This window comes from Myiozetetes cayanensis, unplaced genomic scaffold (assembly GCF_022539395.1).
Source record: "Myiozetetes cayanensis isolate MyiCay16 unplaced genomic scaffold, myiCay2020 scf5-8, whole genome shotgun sequence".
NCBI lineage: Eukaryota > Metazoa > Chordata > Aves > Passeriformes > Tyrannidae > Myiozetetes > Myiozetetes cayanensis.
Window position 1 is genome coordinate 42,345,153 of NW_026087742.1, and position 23,411 is coordinate 42,368,563.

At 37.7% G+C, this 23,411-nt stretch overlaps 1 protein-coding gene across 1 annotated transcript in view; it reads left to right on the forward strand.

The window, feature by feature from the left end:
- Nucleotides 1–23,411, forward strand: part of DDX10 (DEAD-box helicase 10) — a 166,853-nt gene that overhangs the window by 108,039 nt on the left and 35,403 nt on the right. The window contains exon 16 of the mRNA XM_050333395.1: nt 9,766–9,822. Coding sequence (XP_050189352.1) covers nt 9,766–9,822 — 57 coding nt within the window. The remainder of the gene's footprint in view (nt 1–9,765; nt 9,823–23,411) is intronic.

Here is a 23,411-nt window from a genome sequence, read left to right on the forward strand (position 1 = left end):
TTATTAATACTGGTAATTTTAAAAAGCAGGAGAAGAACACTGTGACCAAATCAGTAAAGATGTCAGCTGATATAGTGGTTTATTTTTCCTTTATGTATCTTGTGCCACACTGCATTCCTTGGGGCTTACTTCCTGGTGCAATGCTGTAGTCTTTATCTCTGTTTGACTTCTGGCTCCTGCCACAATCCTCCTTCTGTGCCTTGGCTGAGCTACCCCATGGTTGGCTGAACCATGGCCCAGATGGGAAAGGTCTTGGAGGAGAGCACCCTGTGACTTATGCCCTCCTTTGGCAGCCCCATTCCAACCGGAGCTCTAGGCTCCACTTCACTCCCAATCCTGCTTTTGCAAGTGATTTCTGTTGATGACAGGGTAGTTAAACATATTTGGTTTATAGTTTTATAAAATCATACCAAAAGTACTTGTAGTGTATTTTATTAAATCATTGAATACCATACACCATGGTTCAAGAAACAAAAAAGACCCCAGGGGTTTTCTTTATTTTATAAAATCATTGCTTCTGATTTAAAAAAAAAAAAAATCAAATAATAAAAAGAAAAATAAATGCTTTATAATACAAACCATTCAGTATGCTGGAAAAGAAATGTTCCAGTGCAAAACAGTATTTGTAGTTTGAAATCAATCGTTAGATTAATTCTGAACAGAGATTGCATCATATTTCAAAGGAAATAATCTGAATGGGGAAACAGTCTGGTGCTGTATTATGCTCTTTATTAAGTAAAGCACTTGAATAGTCCTGGATTTTGAGGTGGAATTTGTCAGATTTCAGTGTAATTGTACAGTTGACTTACTGTGGTGCTGAGTGAGGACGATAAAATTCTCTCACAGAAAAGAGTGTACCAGTGTAAGAGCAAAATATAAAGAGAAGGAGGTTGCTGCTGAGAGGAGCGTTTAGCTGAACGGCAAAGAAAAGTATGGATGGTGAGATTTGTAAAATAAATCAAGAGAGTATTAATTACTTTGTTAGGAAGCCTATCTGAGCCTTTTCATAGCTTTTGTGTGTAGGCAATGCTGTTGTTATGCTCCAAAGGCAGAGCTATTAAGATAAGGAGAATGGACACTGAGAAGTGCATTGACAGGTATTCCATTTCAGCCTTAGGAGCAACATCCATCTGGTCTTGCTGTGCTGCTGGTGGAGGCAAGGGTTTGCTTGTTGTTTGCTATCTTTTCAGCAGCTGCATGAGCTACACTTATAGCTTGAAGTGTCCTTGAATGATTTCTAAGAGTTTTGAAGCACAATCAGAGTTCTTGGCCTGATCTTATTGATGTGAAAAATAAGAAAATGAGATAACTGTGAGTATGTTGTTTGTGTACAGCCTAATCAGATGAACACCAGGAAAATGCAGCTGTGGGTAGGGCTGAAGTAGTGCAGGCTTAACCTGAAAGTAAGCCTTTACCAGCCTTAGTGCTGTACAGGAGCTTCTATACCAGGCTGATTGATTGTCCTGGCAGAGGATGTAATGGAACAACTGTCCAAAATGCTGACCTCTACATGTCAGGGCTCTTAGAGGCAACCTTGGTTTGCTTGCTGAGGACCTGGGTGCTGCTGGGTACCTGTATCTGTATGAGCAGGCACAGAGATAGGTGCAGGGTTTTTCTGCCTGCTCTCAGACCTGGTGTATGAGAGCTGGGTGTTTCCTTCCAAGTGGCTGCATAAAGACAGCTTAGGAGTCTAAGCTTAGGAGTCTACCTGTCTAGATAATGAATTTTCTACTATTAAATGGTATCATCCCTTCAAAACCAAAAGCAACCACAAAATCAGATGGAGTGCATCTTCACTGGCCTTATTCCTCTACTTTTGTCTAGAAAATATTAGCATGTTTTGCAGTGCAACTTCCACTGATTTGTGTCATTAAGATTTTACTTCACAGCTTTAAATGTAGCTTTTAAACAGAGTTAACTAATTAACATGATATAATTCTGTTGAAAATGTATACTGAGTTGAATTAGTGTTACCTTTACTTCTTACTGTATGTGTTGCTGTACATGTATATAGGGTGGAATGGAAGGGTCTGTGAATTCATTTAAAAGAATGTCTTTAATTTCTCCAGCTTCAGTCTCATCACTCTCACAGTAAAGAATTTCTTCCTAATATGTAATCTAAAGCTACTCTCTTTCATTTTAAAACCATTCCACCTTGTCCTGCCACTTGTAAAAAGTTCCTTTCCAGCTCTGTTACTGAAGGGCCGCATTTAGATCTCTCCAGAGCCTTCTGTTCTCCAGACTGAACAACCCCAACTCTCTCAACCTGTCTTCATAGGAGAGATGTTCCATCTCTCTAATCATCTTGGTGGCCTCCTCTGGCCTCACTCCTCACTCACTCCTCCTCTGGACTCACTCCAACTTCCCCCATCCTTCCTGTCCTGGGGGCCCCAGATCTGGATACAGCACTTCAGGTGGGGTCTCACAAGGGCAAAGTAGAGGGGCAGAATCCCCGCTGGCCACCCTGCAGTCCAGGATATAATTGGCTTTCACAGCTGTGAGCACACACTGCCAGCTCATGTCCAGCCTCTCGTCCCCATATATATGTTTAAATCAAATGAACTACTTATCAACTTGAAAAAAATTAATTCTATCCTTAAAACATATTCAGTATGTTCAGATATAAATGAGAAAGGATTAATTATCAGTTTTGTCCACTGGTTTCCTATGTTGATTTTGTTCTAACTATGTCCTTTTAAGGGTCAGTTTCTGCTAACTTCTGTTTTCCTCATTTAAATGAGAATGACTTTTTTTTTTCCCAGCTGCCTTTAAGACTTTTTTCAGTGCTTGTTTAATGTTCAAGATTGTCCCTGTGCTGTTTTTCACATTCTTTTGATGCCACACTCTTCCTATGTTATCTTAAATAGGTTATTACTAGGACCTGTGTGTTTCAGTTTCTGTGCCTATTAAGTAAACATCAACTCTACAGGTTAGGTTTACATTGTTATGTTTATATCGTTTTTTGCTTGAAGAGATTATTTTATAGATTTCTAAAACCAAAAAATACACAAATCAAACACAAAATAATCAAAAAGCTTTGCCTCTTTTCCCTGAAGGTATTAAGATTTGTTTATTTAATAGTATCCAATTTTGTACTTATTTTCTAGATTCTTTTAAAATAATCTTCAAAGAAACACTAATAAATTCATTCCATTTTATGTTTCGGTTGGGAATGCTGGTAAGTTTTGGTGGTTGGAGCAGTGCTTGCATGTAGATGGCTTGGTAATCTCTGTAACAAGAGAAACATTAAACTCCATAGCAATATAAATGTAGTAATAGCCATGAGCATGTAAACAGCACAAACTTGATGTGAAATCTGAGAGAAGACAAAAGTGGGAAACCATAGTGATATTTATTAGGTCAATTTTCAGAGCACATTTGTGCTTTAAAATTTGGGTGTAAACCAACTCTTGACTACAGCAATGCCAATATATGAGAGCTGGTATGAACTTTTGAACAGCTCTTTGTATATTTTCTGCACCACAACTGACTGACCTTAACTATATCCATCTGAAATAATAAGAGAGAGAGAAAGTGGAATACCAAGAAATGGTATCAGGTACCGATATCAACCAAGATATGTTTGCAAATGACAGCCAGATTTTTCCAGGCAATAGAGCAATTTGTTCCAGACCTTAACCAACAGATCTGTTGTGTGGTAGACCATTACCTCAGCTGTTAAATAGAAAAGATTGGCAGCTCCAAATTATGTCATCAGTATGTAAAGGAACAGTTATTAAAAACCTAGTGTTAAAATGTTTTATCAAAATCTGCAGGAGTTCTAGAGTATTTAAATAAAAAGCCTTCAGAGGACTCAGATGAGAATGAAATAGATTTGCCACAGGCTTTTTTAATGCTCTTGGGGCTAAATATGCTATAAGATGCATTAGTTGTGTTGAGTGAAACTATTATTTGCCTTTAGGTAACAAATAGAAGAGGTCAGTGAAATTTTAAGGTGGAAAAACAGAAGCATATCATCAACTGAAAAATTTATTTAATTTAAATCTGGACAATTATGACCTGTGTATAAATTCGTTAAAAGAAAGAGACTTTAATTGTATTAATTGTTTACAAATTAAAATGCTAAAAGAAAAATTACTGTATGAAACAAAGCTGTTCAGAATAGACGGAAATAAACTCTAACTTTTTTTAATATTTCAGTAAACCCTCTGGACAAAGTAAAATGAACTCTTAATCAACTGTAGAAAGAAGAGAGTCAAAGGAAGAGGATATTTCCTTTGGGGGGAAAGAACTTTAACCTTTCGAAATTGCTGTACTTTATTTTTTATAACTAAAAACTTGGCTTTTAAACTGTCTATTTATGCTTTTTTCACATATTCACATAGAGCTCACAGTACGTGAGCTCTACCAGCTACAGAGAGCTGCCATGCTACTACTCATTTTTTTTTTGTCTCAGGTTGAGAACATGGAATGTAAATGTTAGATTATCTAAGTGTGTTGGAGTCTTTGGAGTCCTAAGGAGAAGTAAAAGGGGTTTGAGTTTTTGTGTTAAAATCCAACAGTGAAAGGAGGAGGAAGTTGAGTATGAAAAGAGGCTAGTGGCAGACTTCACAGTTAAGAACAGTGAGTAGTTTTCCATATATTAAACATTGCTCTATTCATAGTTTTGGCCCCTTTTAGGCAGAGCTAGTTCTGTTGTCAGTTCTATAGAAGGAAAGGTACAAGGTTTCAATAACCGTAACTCTTTAAAGCCAAATGATTTAGCCACATTACATAATGATGACTAAAAATTTTCATCCCTTTGATTACTGAGGTTATAACCATCCTTGTTAACTAGATGTATAAGTGAGGAGAAAAAAGATAATTTGCAGTAAATTTTAAAAACTGACCAGGAAGGTCTCTGAGCTGTGTAATACCATTAATGAAAAACTACATGGCAGGAATATAATACTAACCAGTGTGGGTTTGTGGAAAGTAGTTATGTCGTGAATTGTGTTTATTTTTTTTTTTTATGAGAGCAGAATCTGGTTTGGAAATACAGCTGTGGAATACATTGAAATTTCTACAATGCTTTTTACTTAAGGGTTTTGATTAGTAAATTAACATGACACAAATTAAATGGACCAAAACCTCAGTAACATCCCAAGCTAGTGGCTTCTGATTAAGTAGATGTTTCTTGTGGGCCCATTGGGAAGTGTATTATTTCAAGGTTTTTTTAGTGGCATGAAAGAAAGCTTTCATGTTAAGTTAGGCTCAAACAAACAAAACTGTGTTGTAAGATAAGCAGAAATGCAAATTTCTAGGAAGAAGAAATTTAGAATAGAATTTTAGGGCTGAAAGCCCTTTCCTTAGAGACATAGACCTTGAAAAAGATTTGGGTGATGTGATAGTTGATCAAGTCAACATGAATTATAGCAGTGGGATTTTTCTGACAGGATCGAAGGTGCTGACAGAATTATTGAATATACAAACAGAAGTGACAGGTAGGGTTGGGGGGATGGCAAGATCTTGGATATGTCTGTTCCTGAAATATTTAGGAAAATAGACATATATGCTGAGAGACATCTGGAGTTGATTTTCTTCACCTTGTGAAAGATAAAGGCATGATGAGCATGTGCCTATATAAGGATCTAAACTTTGATAGCATGGGTTCCTTTAAACTGGTCGAGAGACCAATGAAACAATTTAGACGTGGTCTAAAAGTCAAAGATAAGTAGGCTCAGACTACTAACGGCAGCACATTTGGAAAGATTATGGCGCACTATTCAGTACAAAAGCAAAAATTGATACTTGACTTCACTAATGTAGCTAACAAATGTTTGATTAGGTTGTGTTTTAGAGCTCTAGCTGACAGCCTCATCATCCTGATTATGAAGTTATTCTATAACAGTGTGTCAGTCAGTAACATATATAATTAAGTATCCATATCTTGAAACGTAGTCTTTTGTTTTCCTGCCCTAGTGAATTGAAATAAATGAAAAATCTATTTAATCTTTAATTATGGGCTATTTTGCAGGTAATGATTTATAGCTTGATAGAATAGCGATAAAATCTGACACTTAATTGTGTTACACTTAAGATATTCCAAGAAATATTTTTCCCATGTGTGAAAGCAAATATTGGACAGTTAAGTAATTACATATAGTTACAGCCTTATGCATAGGTGAACAGATCCTCTTCATGTGAAATAAATCAATATCAATTGTTTGACAGGTTTAACTTCACCTTATTTGATTATTTCTTAGAGCTGTCTTACAGTATGTTGCCCACATGTGTTCTGCATGTTCTCATGTTTCTTCCTGGCAGTAGCAACGTATGAGAATGAAGGTCATTGTAGTCAAAATACTCACCTGAGTCTTTGGAGATCTATGTTTCTGGCTGTGCTCTAGCAATTCTTTGTAACCTAAAGCAAGGCAATTGATTTATGGGTTTTATGAAGTCATATAAAAGGGTGTCTTTATTATTTGGGAGGTATTACCTTGTCACAGTAGAATATACAGTTGTCCTCTGGGTAACAGGAAATAAAATCCTGACTGAGGAAAAACATTTAAGCATTTGCTCAGCACACTGTGTGTACTTACCTGTGTGCTTGAAGCTGTGCATAAATTTAAGAGGTGCCTTAATGGGATTGTTTTCCTGAATTGAAGCCCAAGTTAAAGCCTGATGGCTGTTCCTACACTTGCAAGTGAAGTAGCCCAGTAAGGGCAGGACTGGAGAGAAAGATAGTTGGTGTTAAGAACCAGATTGCATGCTGTGTGGTGGTGGTGGGGTCGTACTATATCAACTCATATCTGATGCTTTGCACTAAATCACTTTGAGGGAAGTCATTCCTCTACTCGATATTTGAGGCATTCTGCACAACACCACTACCCTCAGTACAGGAGGGTGTTGACAAACTAAAGTGAGTTTGAAGTCACCAAGAAGGTGGTTCTGTGAGGAGAGGCAGGAGGAACTGGGCTTGTTCACTCTGGAGCAGAAATGGCTTTGGGGTGACCTGACAGCACCCCATCAATGCCTATGGAGAGGTCACGAGAATACACAGATGGAGCAGGTTTGTTCACAGCAGTGCAGAGCAAGAGGGCAAGAGACAGTGGCTGTAAGTGAAAATGAGATTCAGCATGGATGTAAGGGGAGCTTTTTCTGTGTGAGGACAGTCAGACTGTGGCACAGGCTGACCAGAGATGGTACGCAGTCTCCACCCTTGGGATTTTGATGTGGCTAGATGAGAGTCCCTGTGCAGCCTGACCTCACCTCAGAGCTGACCCTGCTGTGAGCAGGAGGCTGGACCAGAGGCCCCTTGATGTTCTTCCCAGTCAGAACGATCCTCTGAGCCTATGTATGTCCAGCATTGTTTGGAGTATATTAGTGCAAAACAGCAGAAGCAGGTCTGATTGGGACACTCTGAAATACACTCCTAACTCCAAGTCAGTGCCAACATACTGGCACCCTCTGCAAAATCTGCTTTTCTTTTTCACTGACAAGGAATGAAATCTTCTCTCTCCCTCTTGATGGGGGCGGGGGGGAAGAAAAAAGGTCTTGACAGCATCTCCTGCTGATTGCTTCCTGTCTTGTTTTTCTCTTGTGCTTCTGATTTCAGTCTCTGCACCTATTAACTTTAGAATCTTTTTGTGTCTTTACCATTCTTTAGAGACTAAAGTGTATTATGCTGTCTGGCATACCTTCCTGTGTCCTTATGTCAATCTTCTGCTTTCATAGCTGTCTTCTCAGTGCTGTGTTATAAATCCCTTGAGCAAAGACTTCGACTTCTGCTATATTTGCTTAAACATGTAGCTGTAGTTAAGACACTGACTTTTCATACACCATAGAATTTTCTTTTCAAAATTTTCTGGACTGTCCAAGTCAAAAACTGCTTTATCCTGTTTTGTAACAGTTGGTATGTTAATTTCTGGCACTGTTCTCCTTCAGTTTTTCAGTGGTTACATTTAAGAATGATCACAGCTTTTGTAGAAAAAGGAGAGAACCCCGATAGTGACCCCAAAGAGTAGAGAATGTGCAACTAAAACATTTAAAGTGGAAAACTTAAGTAAAAAATAAGAAAAGCATAAGTAAACATTATGAGAAATGAATCCAGATTTGACTTGGAAGAGAAGGAATCATAAAATGGATGACCATCTTATGACCATGATGCATAGGTCAGTTCATTCAAGAGACTTCTTGTGGAGCAGACAGTACTTGGTCCTGATGGCTTTTTTTGGCCCCATAATGATGCCCTTGTGACCTTAAATTTAATATTATTTTTTACTGCTTTTTCATACTTTAGCAAATCTCAAGTAATAAGACAGCTGTGTTGTATCTGTGTACAGTGGCAGGGTTTTTGTTTTGTTTCATAGCATGCATTAAAGACCCTGGCAGGTAACTGTGAGTGTATTGAGATGTTTGTGCCAGGTAGCTTTGCACACAGCATTGGGGGACTGTTTTGTATTGATTCGGAGAAAAGAGGCTGATTTACTTAGAAAGGGACTTTGAAAATAAGCTAACACTTCTGTAGTTTGAGCAACTGGGAGAATAAAAAGTGGCATGTAGCCAAAAAATGTCTCAAAACCTCCTGATTTTAGACAGCTATTTAGAAAATCTTAGTGGCTGCGTTCTCCTTTACCCAGGTCTGCACTTAAACACTGCTTTTCCAAACAGTTTCGTGGGGTACTTAGCAATGTGTTTCGGCAGCATCACTGTGATGAAATTGCACCAGGACTGCTGAAGCTGTAGCTTTCTCATTACTCCCACGAGTCAGCTGAAATGTGACTGGTCTTCAGCCTTCTCTGTGCTGAGGTGTTGTCCCTGGACTGATATTAATGTCTCCTATTATATGGACTCTACTCTAAATGTGCTGATGCCAGGAATGGCCTATATTGCTTGAAGAAACTTAGTGGTATTCCAGAAACATTTTTGTCCTAGCATCAAAAAGTTTCAATGCCCATGTCATCAGCATCACTAAGACAAAAAAAAAAAAAAAAGGGAGTAGTGTGCTTTTCCAGAAGACATGTGCTGTCCCCTGAATCTCTATGCTTTTCTCGTGAAATAAACAATTTAAAGGATGTTCAATTGGAACAACCTGACAGAGTCTAAATTAGAGATAATATCTCAGTTGGTTTAAAGATAAACAAAAGAAGCAGCAATAAATGTAGTTTGAATTAAATATCTTGGCCACTTCTGTATGTCACAGATCTGGCAGGCAGCTTTGAATGAGTTTTATCATTGTGTTTAGCTCATTTTCCCATAGCAGAATCTCTTTGGTGGAGGGAACTTTGTTATGGTTTCTGAATCGATGCAATTACTAAGCAAATGCTTTTGTAGAGTGTTTGTTAGTAATGGAGATGTTTTAGCTTTCACTACCCAGTTGCTTTAGCCATCCTGAAGTTAGAAATTTTTTTTGTTTGCTTGGTTACGTGGATTTGATTTCATATTATGCCACTGAGAAATAAGAAAAGTTGGATCTCTTGGTACCATTTTAACTACCTTATTTTACAGACAAATACTGGATTTATTGAATTAACTTAGCTACATTATTCCTTTAAGGTTAACAAGTCTTGGTAAAGATAAAATATGAGTTTGAGTCATTCTTGTTGTTTTATTATTTCTTTTAAGAGCAAGAAGAATGAATAATATCTCAATCAGATAGTTTATTTATTGTTTTTCATGAGTAACATGTAGGATGAATACCACCAGTTTAACATGTAGGCATTAAAAATATCTAGAGGGCTCAACTTTAATCTTGAAAAATTAAAAGAAAAAAAACTGTAACAGAGGAGTTTGCTTTAAAACTGTGCACCTTGTTTGTTTTAGGAGAAGAGGCTAAAAGAAAAAGCAGCAAGGAGAGAAGCCAGGAATAAGAACACACAGGTAAGGACTCTTTTTGTTTTGATCAAACTACTGGTTGTGGGTTTGAAATGATTTTAAAATTATTTAATTCCTTTGTTTAATAAGCAGTGTTGTGGTTAATGCCTCTTTAAAGGCATTGCTTGTCTTTTTTTACTCTCTTGCTCTGATGTGGTTGTAATAACTTGCTGTGGAGGGATACTAAGAAAGCATAGATGTATATGTTTTGTATGGAACCCTTTCTAGAATTTTAGGCTCTTTATTCTGTGTGTCAGGTAAATTGCAATTTCAGCTGTAGTGCTGATGCCGTTTTTTTCTCTGAATACTTGGGTCATGTTTATAACTCGCAGGCAGTGACATTATTTTTTTTGTGCATCAAATCTTACTTAAACCTTTTTCTGCTGAACCTTATATTTAAACATCAAATATTTACATTGAAGTTTGTTCCTTCCCTTTGTTACCACAAATAAAACCTTTTCTATCCTTTTCTTCATATGTGTTTTGCTCAATTACTAAAGACTGTTCTAGTATTTCATATTATTTGATTTGCAATAAATTGAGATTTCATTCAGTTGCAGTGATCTTCTGGAATATGGACAGAGTGACATGTAATTTCTCACATGCATCTCCTTTTACTACACATGAATACTTTACAGTTTGTTCTTGGTATTTAACAAATATCTTGACTCCCTTGAGAAAATCGATAATGTTCTTCGTCCGATTTTTGCAAGCTGGCTGTGCTCTGGGATGCTTAAGTATAGAAAGATGTTTCATTGTGTAGCTCTGAGCCAGAAAGTAATTACAGTTTCAGATGAAACGCCTAGTTATACCAAGTTTGAAGTATGATTCTGTCTTCAAAGATGGCCAGCTATGAGTGCTGTTGGCATCATGACTCCCCAATCAAGCAATAGAAATTTTCTGCCTGTAATCGAATGTATAGAATGCATTGAGCAAGCACTTTAGGAAAATTATGGAATGAATAATTAACAAACATCTTAATAAAGGGAGAAAACATTGATCAAATCAGACTGTGTCACATTCGTAAATGCTGCTTGTTAATTTTGCCTCTTTTTAAGGAATAAAAAACTCCTAATGTTATGTTATTCTGCAGCTGGAAAAAGAAACCCATTTCTTTCAAAATGATGTGCTTGCTGATGTACATCTCCTATCCTGTTCTTGGCCAAACAAATGAATCTCTCATTCCTGTCGGAAAGTGAATGGTGTTGATCCCTGTTAAGGAATGATCTGTCTTTGTGGGGCATTGTGTGTCCATGGGTACAGTATGAGTTAAATGTGGAACCTCAGCCCCAAGCTACATAAGATAAACCCACAATTTTGTGCACCTCTTCTGTGCAACACTTGCACTTGAAAAGCTGATTTACGAGGCCTGGTCTACTGTGAGATTGGCATATGCTTTCTGTGAGGGTACCAGCTGTGCAAACCTGCTATTGCTTTGACTTCATTTTACTGTTGAAGTGCTTAGCTCACTCTCTGCAAGAAGGTGCCAGCCTCAGGGCCTGACACATCTCCTTGATTAAAAACTGTTGGGCTTTTTCTCTTGTTTAGAGGCTATTTTTGCCAGAATTGTGTGCTGCCGAGTCCTGTCATTTTCAGTGGGGCTCATTTCAGGGAAAATGCTTCCACTGGGAAAAGCTGCCAGCTTGGACTTGGGCCTTTCACGCCTGGAAGTGGAAGGGAGCAGTAGACAGTAGATAAAGGTGCCAGTTTCTGTCTGCTAGGTGTCTGAGGAATTAATTAAGAACACTCCCTGCTTCACAGAATCTTAGAGATGAAGCCATAGTAGCTGAAACTTTCCATAGTCTGTATGTGATATGAAGCTGATATCAAGCAGCTCCTAAGAGATACTCAGGCAAGGAAAAAAAAAAGAAGAAGGAAACAGTAAAACACAGAAATGAACTGTTGAAGCTGAAACTAGCTTAGAAAATATATGCTTCCTAAATCAGGAGTTCAAAATTGTTAGGATTTTCACTGGTACTTTCATAATATGGCTTGTGACCCACTTACTCTGCCACACACAACTCCTTTGGCAATAAGAAGAACCAAAAAAAGCAGAAAAGGTATTTTTAGTCATATTAATGCAATTTAACAGCTGGGAAAAAAGACTGGATCAAGAATTATGTGCAGCCAGTCACTTCAAAGCAGCTGTGGTCATAATTTGTTGTTCCATGTCGATCTGCTTTATTCCCCTTGGTCTTTTTTATTAACTGTCTCTCTCAGGTTACAATCTTCTTGGGGTTACAAAGTATTGCTTACTACCTTTCACTAGTACACAACCCACTGGGTCTGACGTGACCAAACCAGAAATTTATTTTCCCATTCTTAGTATTAAATAGTAATTCTTCAGTTACGACTTTTGCATCTCTGCTTCAGTGTAGTCCTTGTTGTCCTGTTGTTGGTTGTGTCCTGTTGCTGACTGGACAGGCCTGGTGTGTTAATCTGAGTACATGCTGGGCTTTTTTCCAAAATAAAAAAGGAATTTATTTAAAACTAAAATTTTATGTTTTACAGTTTGTTTATTTTCACCATTTAAACCATACATTTGTGGGATTTAATCTTAGTCTTAATTTAATTTTAGATTCTTAGACTGTGATACTTTTAGTTTTAGGATTTCTCTGTAGCTGTACATGTTCATGTATTTCCTGTGCCAGGAATGTTGACTTCTTGACATTTTTCATTTACTCTTCCTATAATTTTTTAACTTATGAGCTACCCTTTTTAATAAACACTTTCCTTCAGTTTTATTCCCTGATACTGTTTTGGGTGTATGGAGATTTTATTTCTCAAATGATTTTATTTCTTTTTCTTTTATTTCTGAGTTTTCGTGTCTTGCATGAATGCACATTTTTTTGCCTTTGTACCAACAAAAAAGAAAAATCATAGATGAAAAGGACCTTCTGCATTATCTTCTGGTGCTGCAGTAGTAATTGCAGAGAAGGTTTTGCTCAGCCTTTGCTGTACTGGGATGGGGCAGGCTTGCTGCAACTGGAATTGAATAACCGAATTCTGGCATGCTCTGCTGAATGTGCTTGAGCTGGAGATTAGATGAGTAGGTAGCTGCAGTGTTATTGACTCCACCTTGGATAAATCTCTGTGCAATAAATAAACTGGGTAAGAAGTGAAGGCTCTTAAAGGATGCTTTGGAGAAAGTATTTATTGGAATTTATGACCATTAATTATATTTTAGTAGAAAAGGCTGTGAAAAGAGATAAAAGAAGTTTTTTCTTAATATTCCTATTGAAGAAAAACTAGAAATTTAGGGGTTTAGGGATTTTTTTTATTAAAAGATTGTCTCCCATTAATTGTCTTCCATTAATTGTCTCCCATTTTAGAAGAATTTGATGAGCTATTTACAATTGCAGTATTAAAGATGAAACGAGAACATATTTTGTCTTCACTCAGTAGTAATAAAATTTCAGTCCTCGGGCCCTGAAACAAATTTTTTTTTGCTGTTTACTTGATGATAGTCTAGGAAAAATTAGGAAACTATGTAGTCTTTTGATCAACAAATAAAGTGTTGAGCAGCAGCAGCAGCAACATGGCCAGCTGCTCTGAGGAAGGAGCTGGGTGTTACTCAGTGAAGCCAGACCCTGACCCCAGGCAGGATGTCCCTGCATCAAGCAGTGCTGCACTCCTGGCTTTGCATTTCTTTTTCTAGAATCTGTTACATACTGATTTCTTAGTCTACATAAAGGACTTCTAGGTTTCAACCAGCATTTAGAGGTCCTTGCCCTGCAAGCAACTGTTGGCTGGAATGAAGCTGAACAGGGCTGTGTTTCTCCATTGGTGAGTTTAGTGTTTTGCTATCCTGATGCCCTAGAGCACTACTGATATGTTAAGAATTATAAAGTAAGGAAGGTTTTGGTTTCTTTTAAAGATAAATGTTTCTGTAGGAAGGGAATTTTCTGGGAGCAGCTAAACAGGTTTGTGTTCAAGGTAGGGAAGCAGAGTAGGAGTCAGGAGAAGATGCTGTTCCTTACCCCAGCACTGACATGCTCTGTGATCCTCAACTATCAGCTCCCAGCATCATGCAAGAAATGATAACTAGCCTCTAAAAGAAGGCATTGGTATCTGCTAGATATAGTTTGGAAACCATCTGTAAACAGTGCCAGGAGGTAAAACTTGCTCAGTCATGACAGTTTGGTGTACTGATTCAGGCATTGGCAGTCCTGTAGCAGTTAGTTTGAACACCACACTGGTGTCCAAAGCAAAACAGAAAAACCTGAAAAAGGGCTGACTAGTGGAGCAGAGGCTGTTTATCCAAGGTCTATAAGAAAAATGTAACCTGCTGAAAACTTAAGGAAATCCACATTGAACACATATGCCTCACTGAGAGGGTTTTTTCTATTTTCATTGGACAGAGTTGAAGATGGGTATTTTTATCAATCCAAAAAAATGACTTCTGGAAAAAATCCAAGTGCTTCATTGTCAGGGGCACTTTTTCATAGGAAATGCTGAATAATTGTAGAGCATTAAAGGATCGACAGCAACAGCAGAATAATAAGTATGCTTTAACTTCTCTCATGTCCTCCCTTTCTTTCTTATTCTCTCCCTAATGTATTTTTCTATTCCCACAGGAATTAGTACTTGTGTGTGAGATTTTACAAAATATACACTTTATATATATGTAATTTAAGATTTTTAGAGTCATAATGAAGTTAGGAATCTTTCTACTGTTATAATAGGATGTATGTGACCACGTCTGCAAAATACACGTGGGTGAGCAGGAGGCATATGCTTAAAGATGTGGCAAATTCAGGCATTGGTATCTGCCTTAATCACATCACTATAGCATTCTGTTATCTGCACTTTATGCCAGCTCTCTGTTGAGATTGTAACCAGGAAAATACTTAAACCCACCATTTTATCTTAATCTCTAGCATCCTCCAGCGGATTTGAGATTCCCTTGCCAAATGTAACTCAAGAAATCTTTGCACTGTATGGGACAATTTGAACAAGAACGGGACAGTCAGATACCTTGGTGGCTGTGGCTAATAATCCACTGGGAGAAATATACACTTTAAAATATGATGAAAACTCTGCATCCACTCTGTATCATTCCTGTAGTTATTGGATTTGTATTACCTGACAACTCTGCTTCTGCCTTGAATTTCCTTTTTCTTGAGATCTAGCCTGCGGCCTGGTGTTTAGGCTGGAGATGCTAGATTCAGTGTGGATGTGAACAATAATTTCAGTGTGGAAAAGAGATTTACAGGAGTGAAGGAGGAATTTGGTCTGCATCTCCCATGAATACTGGTTCCCAAATCCCCTTGATTAGGGTTCATGAAATGTTCTTGGGGAAAGTCTTGGGATGCCCTGAATACTGATGGTTAGTGGTGAAGGTGCATTGGTTCTGCATCACCTCTCATAACCCTCCCATGGATGGTGTTGAGGAGCCATTGCTTTAGCTCTCAGTGATTTCTGGAGCAGGAGCAGGGTTTCAGAGCTAGATCCTTCTAAAGGTCTGGAGGATGTAGAGATTCTGGAGTTTTTCATAGAAGACCTGAGGAAGAGGGTTGTGTTTTCTTGATACAGCCTCAGGTCAGGCTACATCTTGTCACTGCTGTTTGATAACTGCAGAAGCCTAAAAATTGTTCTTCATTAGAATTTATTCTTTATTCTGAAAACACAACAAACAGCCAAAAATGAGGCAATGATACTTTCATTCACTTGCAAAATCTTCTGATATCTCTAGTGTGGGAAGCTTATAGCTGAAATTACCACACAAATTTGATCTCTTTGAATAAGTCAGATATCTTGCTTAAAACAATTTCACTAACTTTGGTTTAGAAGTAGTTCTGGTCTGTTAACTGTTGCATACTGTATGCATATCCAAAAGCTGTGAGTAGCTTTATTTATTCGGTGCAAGTTTGTGTTTGTAATATTTAGAATTTCCTTGAAAAGCTCTGTGAATAATCAGAGTAATTTGGAATATCAACATTTTAACCTATTAATTTAGTAATTTTAAACAGGTTTCTCCAGGCAGAATCATGATTTCAAGGTCAAGTCGTTAAATGAATGGAAAATGAATTGCTGATTCTGAAGTACTCGTATTTTGAATCAATATATTCTACAATATTTAAGTTAATATTTGAAAATGGGTATTATACGCCTCTATGGAAATGTTACTTGTGTTTTGCTTTTTGAAAATATCATGTTGATGATTCCAGTTAATATAACAATTAAATTGCTTTCTGTAAAGCTGTTATAAGTCCTGCCTTTTCTGCAATTAAGAATTTATATGATTAAATCAGTATTTATGTGTCATGACCCTAAACAAGTAGCAAACAAGTATTCCGATGGATTGATTTGCCAATTATGCATGCTTTTATGAACCTTTTCATTGCAAGCCACCAGCACACTGAGGATTTTAAATACATTTATCAGATTGACCGTTTAAACTAATTGGCCTCTGCTATAGCAATTGAATTTTTTGAGTGTTATATTCACAACTGTTAATTTTAATCATACGTGGTATGTGATGACAGTTTGCTGCTCTGCACACCAAAAACTGATGTTTTACCAGTCACTGAAGTGATTTCTCCACAGGCCTTTCAGAAGCATAGTAGTGTGGCCATGGACCTTGCACATACTCTTTTTTCCCTGACAGTCTGTTGGGATGAGGTGGATGCACAGTGGATCAATAAAAGTGCACCTTGATTACAGTGTCTGATATATCTATATCTATATCCTATGCTTTGTTTTGTGTTTGGTTTCACATTTGTGGTAAAGAGAGGAAATTTCTTTTTTCTTCAAACTTTTGTGGTTTTTTCTTCAAACTTTAGGGTTGCAGTTCTAAGGGAGCTGTTGACGCAAGACATAATAAGGATTTGTAAGAAGAGAGTAACAGTATTTTTAGTATGGCAGGGAGCTCAAAGGTTATTGTCTTACTTGACTGCAAATGATTTTCTTAAATTTCTACGGGAACACTGATGAAATTTCTCCAGTAGACTCTGGAAGACTACACTATTTAATTCATTATTCTTTAGGAAACCTAAAATGTCCTGTAAGTTTGATGCTATTGGAGCAGAAGCTTTGGAACCATCTTAGATTTCAACTGCTGAGCTCCAGAGCTTTGAACATGTTAAAGACCACACAATTTTGTTTATTTCAGAATTAATAATATTTTGACATTTTGAGGGGAGGAAAAAGGCCCTCAGTTGTTTTTTGTATTAATAGCTTAGGCTATGAAAATTGCAAGATTGCAAATTGAGATAAGTATGCATTTGACTTGAATTATGTTGTTTCTTCCTCTTGAATTATGTGGGTTTGTAATCATTTATTTGTATCATATAGTTACAAATAACTGTTGATAGTTGTAGAATTGAGGAGTGCTTTGGCACCATTATCCCTGTGCTCTTGAACGAGGCTCAGCAAATAACTGAGGGGCTACTTCAGTTGCTGCTTCATCTCTGTCTCTCCTTTGAACAAGGGAAGTATATATTGCTCTGCTTCATTTTTCCTCTTTGCCTGTCTCTGTGGATATTAGGAGCAGAATCCCACCATCAGGTTCCTCCTGCATATGTGTAGTAGAGCACAGGGAAAGCAATTCAAGTGCGCCATTAGTCTTGCACAGGTGCCTTTCTGAGGCTAATGATTAAACCCCAGTTGATAAGGTTATTCTGTTTGAATACACACTTCATCAATTCAGGCGGCATGCTCTTTATTCAATACATGTATCTAGAAAAGCAGTAGGTATGCAGGAAACCAGACAAGAACACTCTGTGCATTGCAAAGTTCAAGCACATATATTCAAGGGCAAAGACCTTTCCAGCTGAGCTTCAGATTTCCATTTCAGCATTGGTGGAATGTTTTCATTCTAACTGTGTATCACCATGTTCTGTAAACTTAAATAGGGGAAGAAGAGAGCACTGGGACTTAGCTTTGTGATTACTGCCCATCAATATGGAAGCACTTAATTTTTGAATACTGTTTCTTGTAAATATGGCAAATGTACAGTTTAAACATAACTAGCCACTACAATTTGGCTTGAAATTTATATGTAAATTAGTGGCATCACTTCTTTCTTGGCTTCCAGAATTTCTTGTTCAGTTTCTTCACTGATTTAACAACCCCCTCAACAGTCCCTGTGTGAGCAAAACACAAATGATTGCTTTGCTCCTTCCTGACTCTGGCCAAGGAATAAGAGGCAATAGACAGTGTTGGAGCAGCACTTGCACCAGTATGAATAAAAGGAAAAAAACCACCAAACCTTGTTTTAAAGTGTTACAAACTTTTCTTTAGGCATTTTCATCTTAGCAAACAGACCACTATATGAAGTTAATTGTATTGATATTTCACTTGTTTATCTGCGCTATACTTCCAGTCAACAGTGTTTACTTAGTAATCAGTATTTGAAATTTCTCTCCCTCTAAAGAAGAAAATTTAAAGCTCTTACTCCAAGCTTATTTGCTGTGTTCCATATACGTTTAGAGCAACAAGCTGTTTTTTATAAGTGTGCTATTATTTTTCTCTTTACCTCATTGTAGTCCTTTGATGCCATAATCAATACTGTACAGAAGAATTCCCTTCTGGAGATCTTTACTCTCTTTTCGGCCTCTACCCATAATCCTGGAGAAGTGGGAAATCCCAAACAATCCAGACATAATCATCTAAGGCTTGCAGCAGCTTGCACACAAAACTTTTATTTAGGAAGTGGAAATTCTCTGTGGATTTGTAGGTCTTTTTCTGATCTATTGTGAAAAGCAGGTGTATTCACATGCCTCAATTCTGTCTGTATAAATATGATGCAGATGATTCCATTGCATAAATATGCTGTATCAGACTATTCAAACTTGTTTACTTTGCACCTTGGTTTGTTCTGATATTATTCTGAGTCACTTCACAGCTTTCCTTACGTGTTTGAAACTTTCTTAGGTTATAGAATTCAGATGCAGGAACTCTGTTTTGCTCCATATCTCAAGTCTTACCTTCTTAAGGATGAGTTAATTGGCTGTTGAGCAGGGGTAATCTTTCAGATGTGTTTTGATGATGCTGACATCCTCATGCAACAAGTAACAGTATTTAGTTTTAAATTAAGCAGTTCTGTTTTCTCAGCATGTCCCCCTGTTTTTATTCTCGGAATGTGTTGCTTGCAGTATTGTGAATACTCTGCTATAGCTCCTCTCAGCAGCTGTAATTGCTACTAGTGATGAAAATTGATCTGTGCAATCAGAAAACCATTAGCTGCATTTTGACTGATAATACTGAAGTTGCCAACATTTAAAGATTCTTCTAAAGGATTTTTTTTTTTTTCAGAGTGCTCTGGGATCATGCAGTCACTGAGATTCCAGTGGCTGAATCGTATGTGAGGATTAAAAGAGAATGAAAAAGCTCTTATGGCTCTCTCAAATATATTTTTTTCCAGAGAGTTTTTAAGGATTTAGTGTTTTATCAATCCTCCTTTGCCAAATATACTAGATCAGGAGTAATGCAGTATCCCTTGTTTTACCACAGTGTGCAGATATTATAATAGGTTTTCTGTTCTTTCACACTGTCAACTGCATTGTTAAACCAAGGAGTTTGTTAATAGGAAATGCCAAACTAGTAACTAACATGTGGTTATTCGACAGACTGCATGGGGAATCTGGCAAGCCCATACTTCCCACAAATGAAGCACCACCTTCTGCTTGGAGTCCATTAGGACTTGGGTTTTTCTGTGTTGCCTCCTGCAACATTTCTTTTCCTTAAGGCCTAATGTTTCCTTTCACTCTGTTGTATGTTTGTTTTTTTTTTTCCCTCCGGTCTTCTATGAAACTTTTTCTGGATTTCTAAGTTTCTTACCCTGTTTCCTTATCCCCTTTTCTGTTTCTTCTGAAGGAGTTAAATTCAGGCTGCTACTGTTTCTGTTTCTACCTTCTGCTGTGTGGAAACTAAGAGCAGAAGCAATGGGCAACAGCAGGAAGAAAGGTAATAGCATCATCTAGAAGCCAAGCTTTGGGAAATGTGCATACTATTTTTAGGGAAAAGTTTTGTGCCTGGCTTTTTGTTTGTTTTGTTTTCTTCTTTCTGTGAGGTCTCATTTTTTGACATTCCTTCAAATAAATATATATTGGTAATGTTGTTCTGGACTGGGCATTCTAGTACTGCGGAATAAACGTTTATTTTTCCAGTTGCACCATTCCTCCATTGCTGGGAGAGCTGAAAGAAATTCATTCTTTAATTACTCCTTGCACGCATTTATCTTCTCACAAGAAACCTTTTAGTAAAAGAACATCAGTAAGTGTTCAAAGCTAATTGCTTGTAACCTAAGAAAAGCCAGAATTTAGGTTGTCAGTGCTTGTCCCATGCTGTATAAATAAAGTGATGCAGGTGGTTGAGAAATTACTCCCTTTCTCCTTGTCTGCTTGCCTGCACTTTGAGCTGAGCCAGGTACTCAACTCAGATTTTGCTTGTTGTATAGTAAGGAGTGAAGGAGACTGTACATTTTCCAGCTATTCAGAGTTTTCATTTGCTTGGTGCATTTCGCTTTGGTGTGAATGCCATCTCTAAAATAAATGGATAAAAAATCCTTTGACAAACAATAGCTACCATAACTGGGAGCTGGACTGTTGCTAGTGTCTTTGTTTATAACATTTACTGATTTATTTATTTTTTTAATCTCCTCTGTCACACTTTCCCCCTGCCCCCCACCAACTTCTTTGTCTTTTGACAGTATATCCCAGAATACTCAAGTTCTATTCTTTGCTTGCATTTATTCTGTGAGGAGGAACTGGATCTAGGAAACCCAAGTTCTTTTCTGAACTAGAAATTGTGATATGTAGATGGTCTTTTACGCTCTGCTAGAACTAGCATGGACTTACATGATGCCCGGTTGGTTTGTTGTTGTGGGGTTTTTGTGGTGTGTGGTTGGTTTTTTTTGTTTGCTTTTTAGGTTTTCTCTGGGAGGTGTAAATCCAGGGGGCCTCGATGTACTTATGAACTATGTGCTATTGTAGTCACCCTCAACTTAGAAAGGATGCATTAGAAAGTCAGAAAACATGAGAAAAAAATCAGAAAAGCGTGATGTAAATAGAGAAAGAAGTTGTGAGGGGAGATACCAAGACATTTCCTAACCAGCTGAAGTAAGAAAGTACAGCTCTCTATTCTTCACAGGGACAAGTCCCCTAAGTAAAATCATTCTGAAATAAAGCTTATGCTGCCCTTAATGACACAGTTGGGATTTGACCCAACAAAAGGATTGAGCTAAGTTTCTTCTTCTCTCCCCTGCCCCATGCAGAGGAGAGATTTCTTATTTTACATTTAGAACAGCAACTGAGAAGGGGACCTTGAAGTTACAGGATTTTGTACTTTTCTGAGCTTCTCTTGTCCAGGACTTTCCAGCCATTCTGATGGTAGATAACAAATACAGTCAAGTGACCGTTTAGACTAATGAGAGGTCACCAAGTGCCCTTCTGTTTGTGACATAGGAAAAAAATAGTCTCATATGTTTAAAAATGGGTTACTTCACTTTCACAGTAGATTAACACTGATCTTCCTCATGCTTTGTGGAAAATACAAAAAAGTAGAATTGTCTTTTAAACAGTTTTGCAAAGCAAACGGTTACCACTGGTAGAAAGGTAAACTAAGCATTTGTCAGTAAGGCAGTCGTCAGCCTAATCAGATAGGATTAGGCTTGGTGTATGCAAGTATATCACTCTCTTCATTCTTGTTGGACAATCTGCCAAAGCTTTAAAATTTTCAACCAGAAAAAATGTGGGTGGACAAGGGAATGTGATTCATTAATTACAGTCACAGTCAACTTATATTGATGTGATTTACATGAACAGCTGTTTAAGGTGAAAGGTCATAAAGATCATTAGGTTTCATAATAAATGGCAATCTCAAACAGTCCATTTTCTTTGCTCATTCATATGCTGTTAAAAGTGCCCAAAGTTATTAGCATTTTTAATTTCCCATCACCTAATATTCTAACAGATCACATATCTACAAAAGTAACCCTAAGGGTCATTATAACTACTCAAGATATTTACTAACATAGGAAATGCATAGAGCTTATGAAATTCATACTTCCCAGATACCTATGCAGCATAACTCTATGAATAATACCAAAGCTAACCCATGTTGGTTAGTATTATGTTCTTTTGATTTAATAGGTAAAATTGTTCATGTTCTATTGTTGTCATATTTAATTCAGAAGACCTGTCAAGTTCACTGACATTGTTTTTTGCATGCCTGGTTAAGACTTGTCACCATTTCTGTGATGTTGTTACCTCTAGAAGGTTTAATTGGAATGAAGTCTAGTTTACCTTGATGAGAAGTGCAAATGGAATAATAATCCCTGAACTGGTTTGGCCAGTGAAGTGCTAGGTGGGCCCTCAAGATCTGAGCACATGGTAGGAGTGAGTGCTGGGAAGTAGGGTGTTCTCAAAGCAGTGGCTGTAGGTGAATGCATCTTTCCTAGAGTGTAATTTGTTGGACTTTGATCAGAAGATACTTTATACTCCTTGAGCTTAGTTTTTAGTTTCCTGTGCAACAGCAAGGAAAGCTGAATAGGTGGATTCAATGATTACATGAATAACACAAATCTGCAGATGCTGGTTAGTCTTAGTTGTGTCTTATTTTGAGTCACAGGGCTCTGGTGTGACTGGAGTCATGAAGTCCTGGCTAGGCAGTGCAGCTGACTTTAGTATGGTCACAGGATGTTCTTGAGAGGTAGGCAGGAGGAAGAAGACGAGTAGCACTCCATGCTTAGGAGCTTCTTAGCAACACAAACATCATGCCAAACACAAGTGTCATAACAAGAAGCATCTCAGTGTCCAAAACGAACAAGGTAGCATACGGGAACTGGAAAAGGATGTCATTATTGCTTTGGTTTCTTCAAAGCATAGGGACAAAGGAGGACTAAAACCCATCTGGAGCTGAGACTAGAGGGGAACAGAAAGGTTTAAGGCTTGTAAGGTATGCTAGTGCAAAAGGAAGTTCAAGAAAAAGGTGACTGATAGGGAGACAGGCCTAGTGATGGAAAATATGGAAAAACTGAAGTACTCAACTCGGGTTTTTTTGTGTTGGAGCAAAGTATTCTCACAGACTTCTGGGCATACAAGTATGATTTGGGAGAAAGAATGAGAGAGCCAGTGATGGGAGTACAATAGACTGGAGAGTGCTTAGAGAAGTGTAACCTAATCATGAGAGGTCACGGATGACTACTGCAAAGAGACTAATGTTATAGTCTTCCCAAGAAGGGCGAGAAGATTTCGGCATATATCGACTGACTGTATTCATCCAGTTCCTTGGAAAATCATGAAACTTGTCCACTTCCAAACATGTAAAAGACAAGGACTGTAGAACAATCAGTGTGAGTTTACAACAGGCAAACCATACTTGACAACCTGATTGCCTTCTGTAATGAAGTGACTGAAAAGTGGTTTTTATGGAGAGTAGTGCATGCAATTTACCTTGACTAAGACTTTTGGCCCTGCATCCTGCAAATTTCTCATTTGGAAGATGGGAAGGTATGGAATGAAAGAGCAGTCTGTTTGTTGAAGGTCATGAAGTCCAATAGGAGAAGTGCTCATACCAGCTGAGGGCACAGTGGCAGACCAGGGGCTATGGTGAATGTGAAGCTGAGTGTGATTTAAGTATAAATAAGGCAA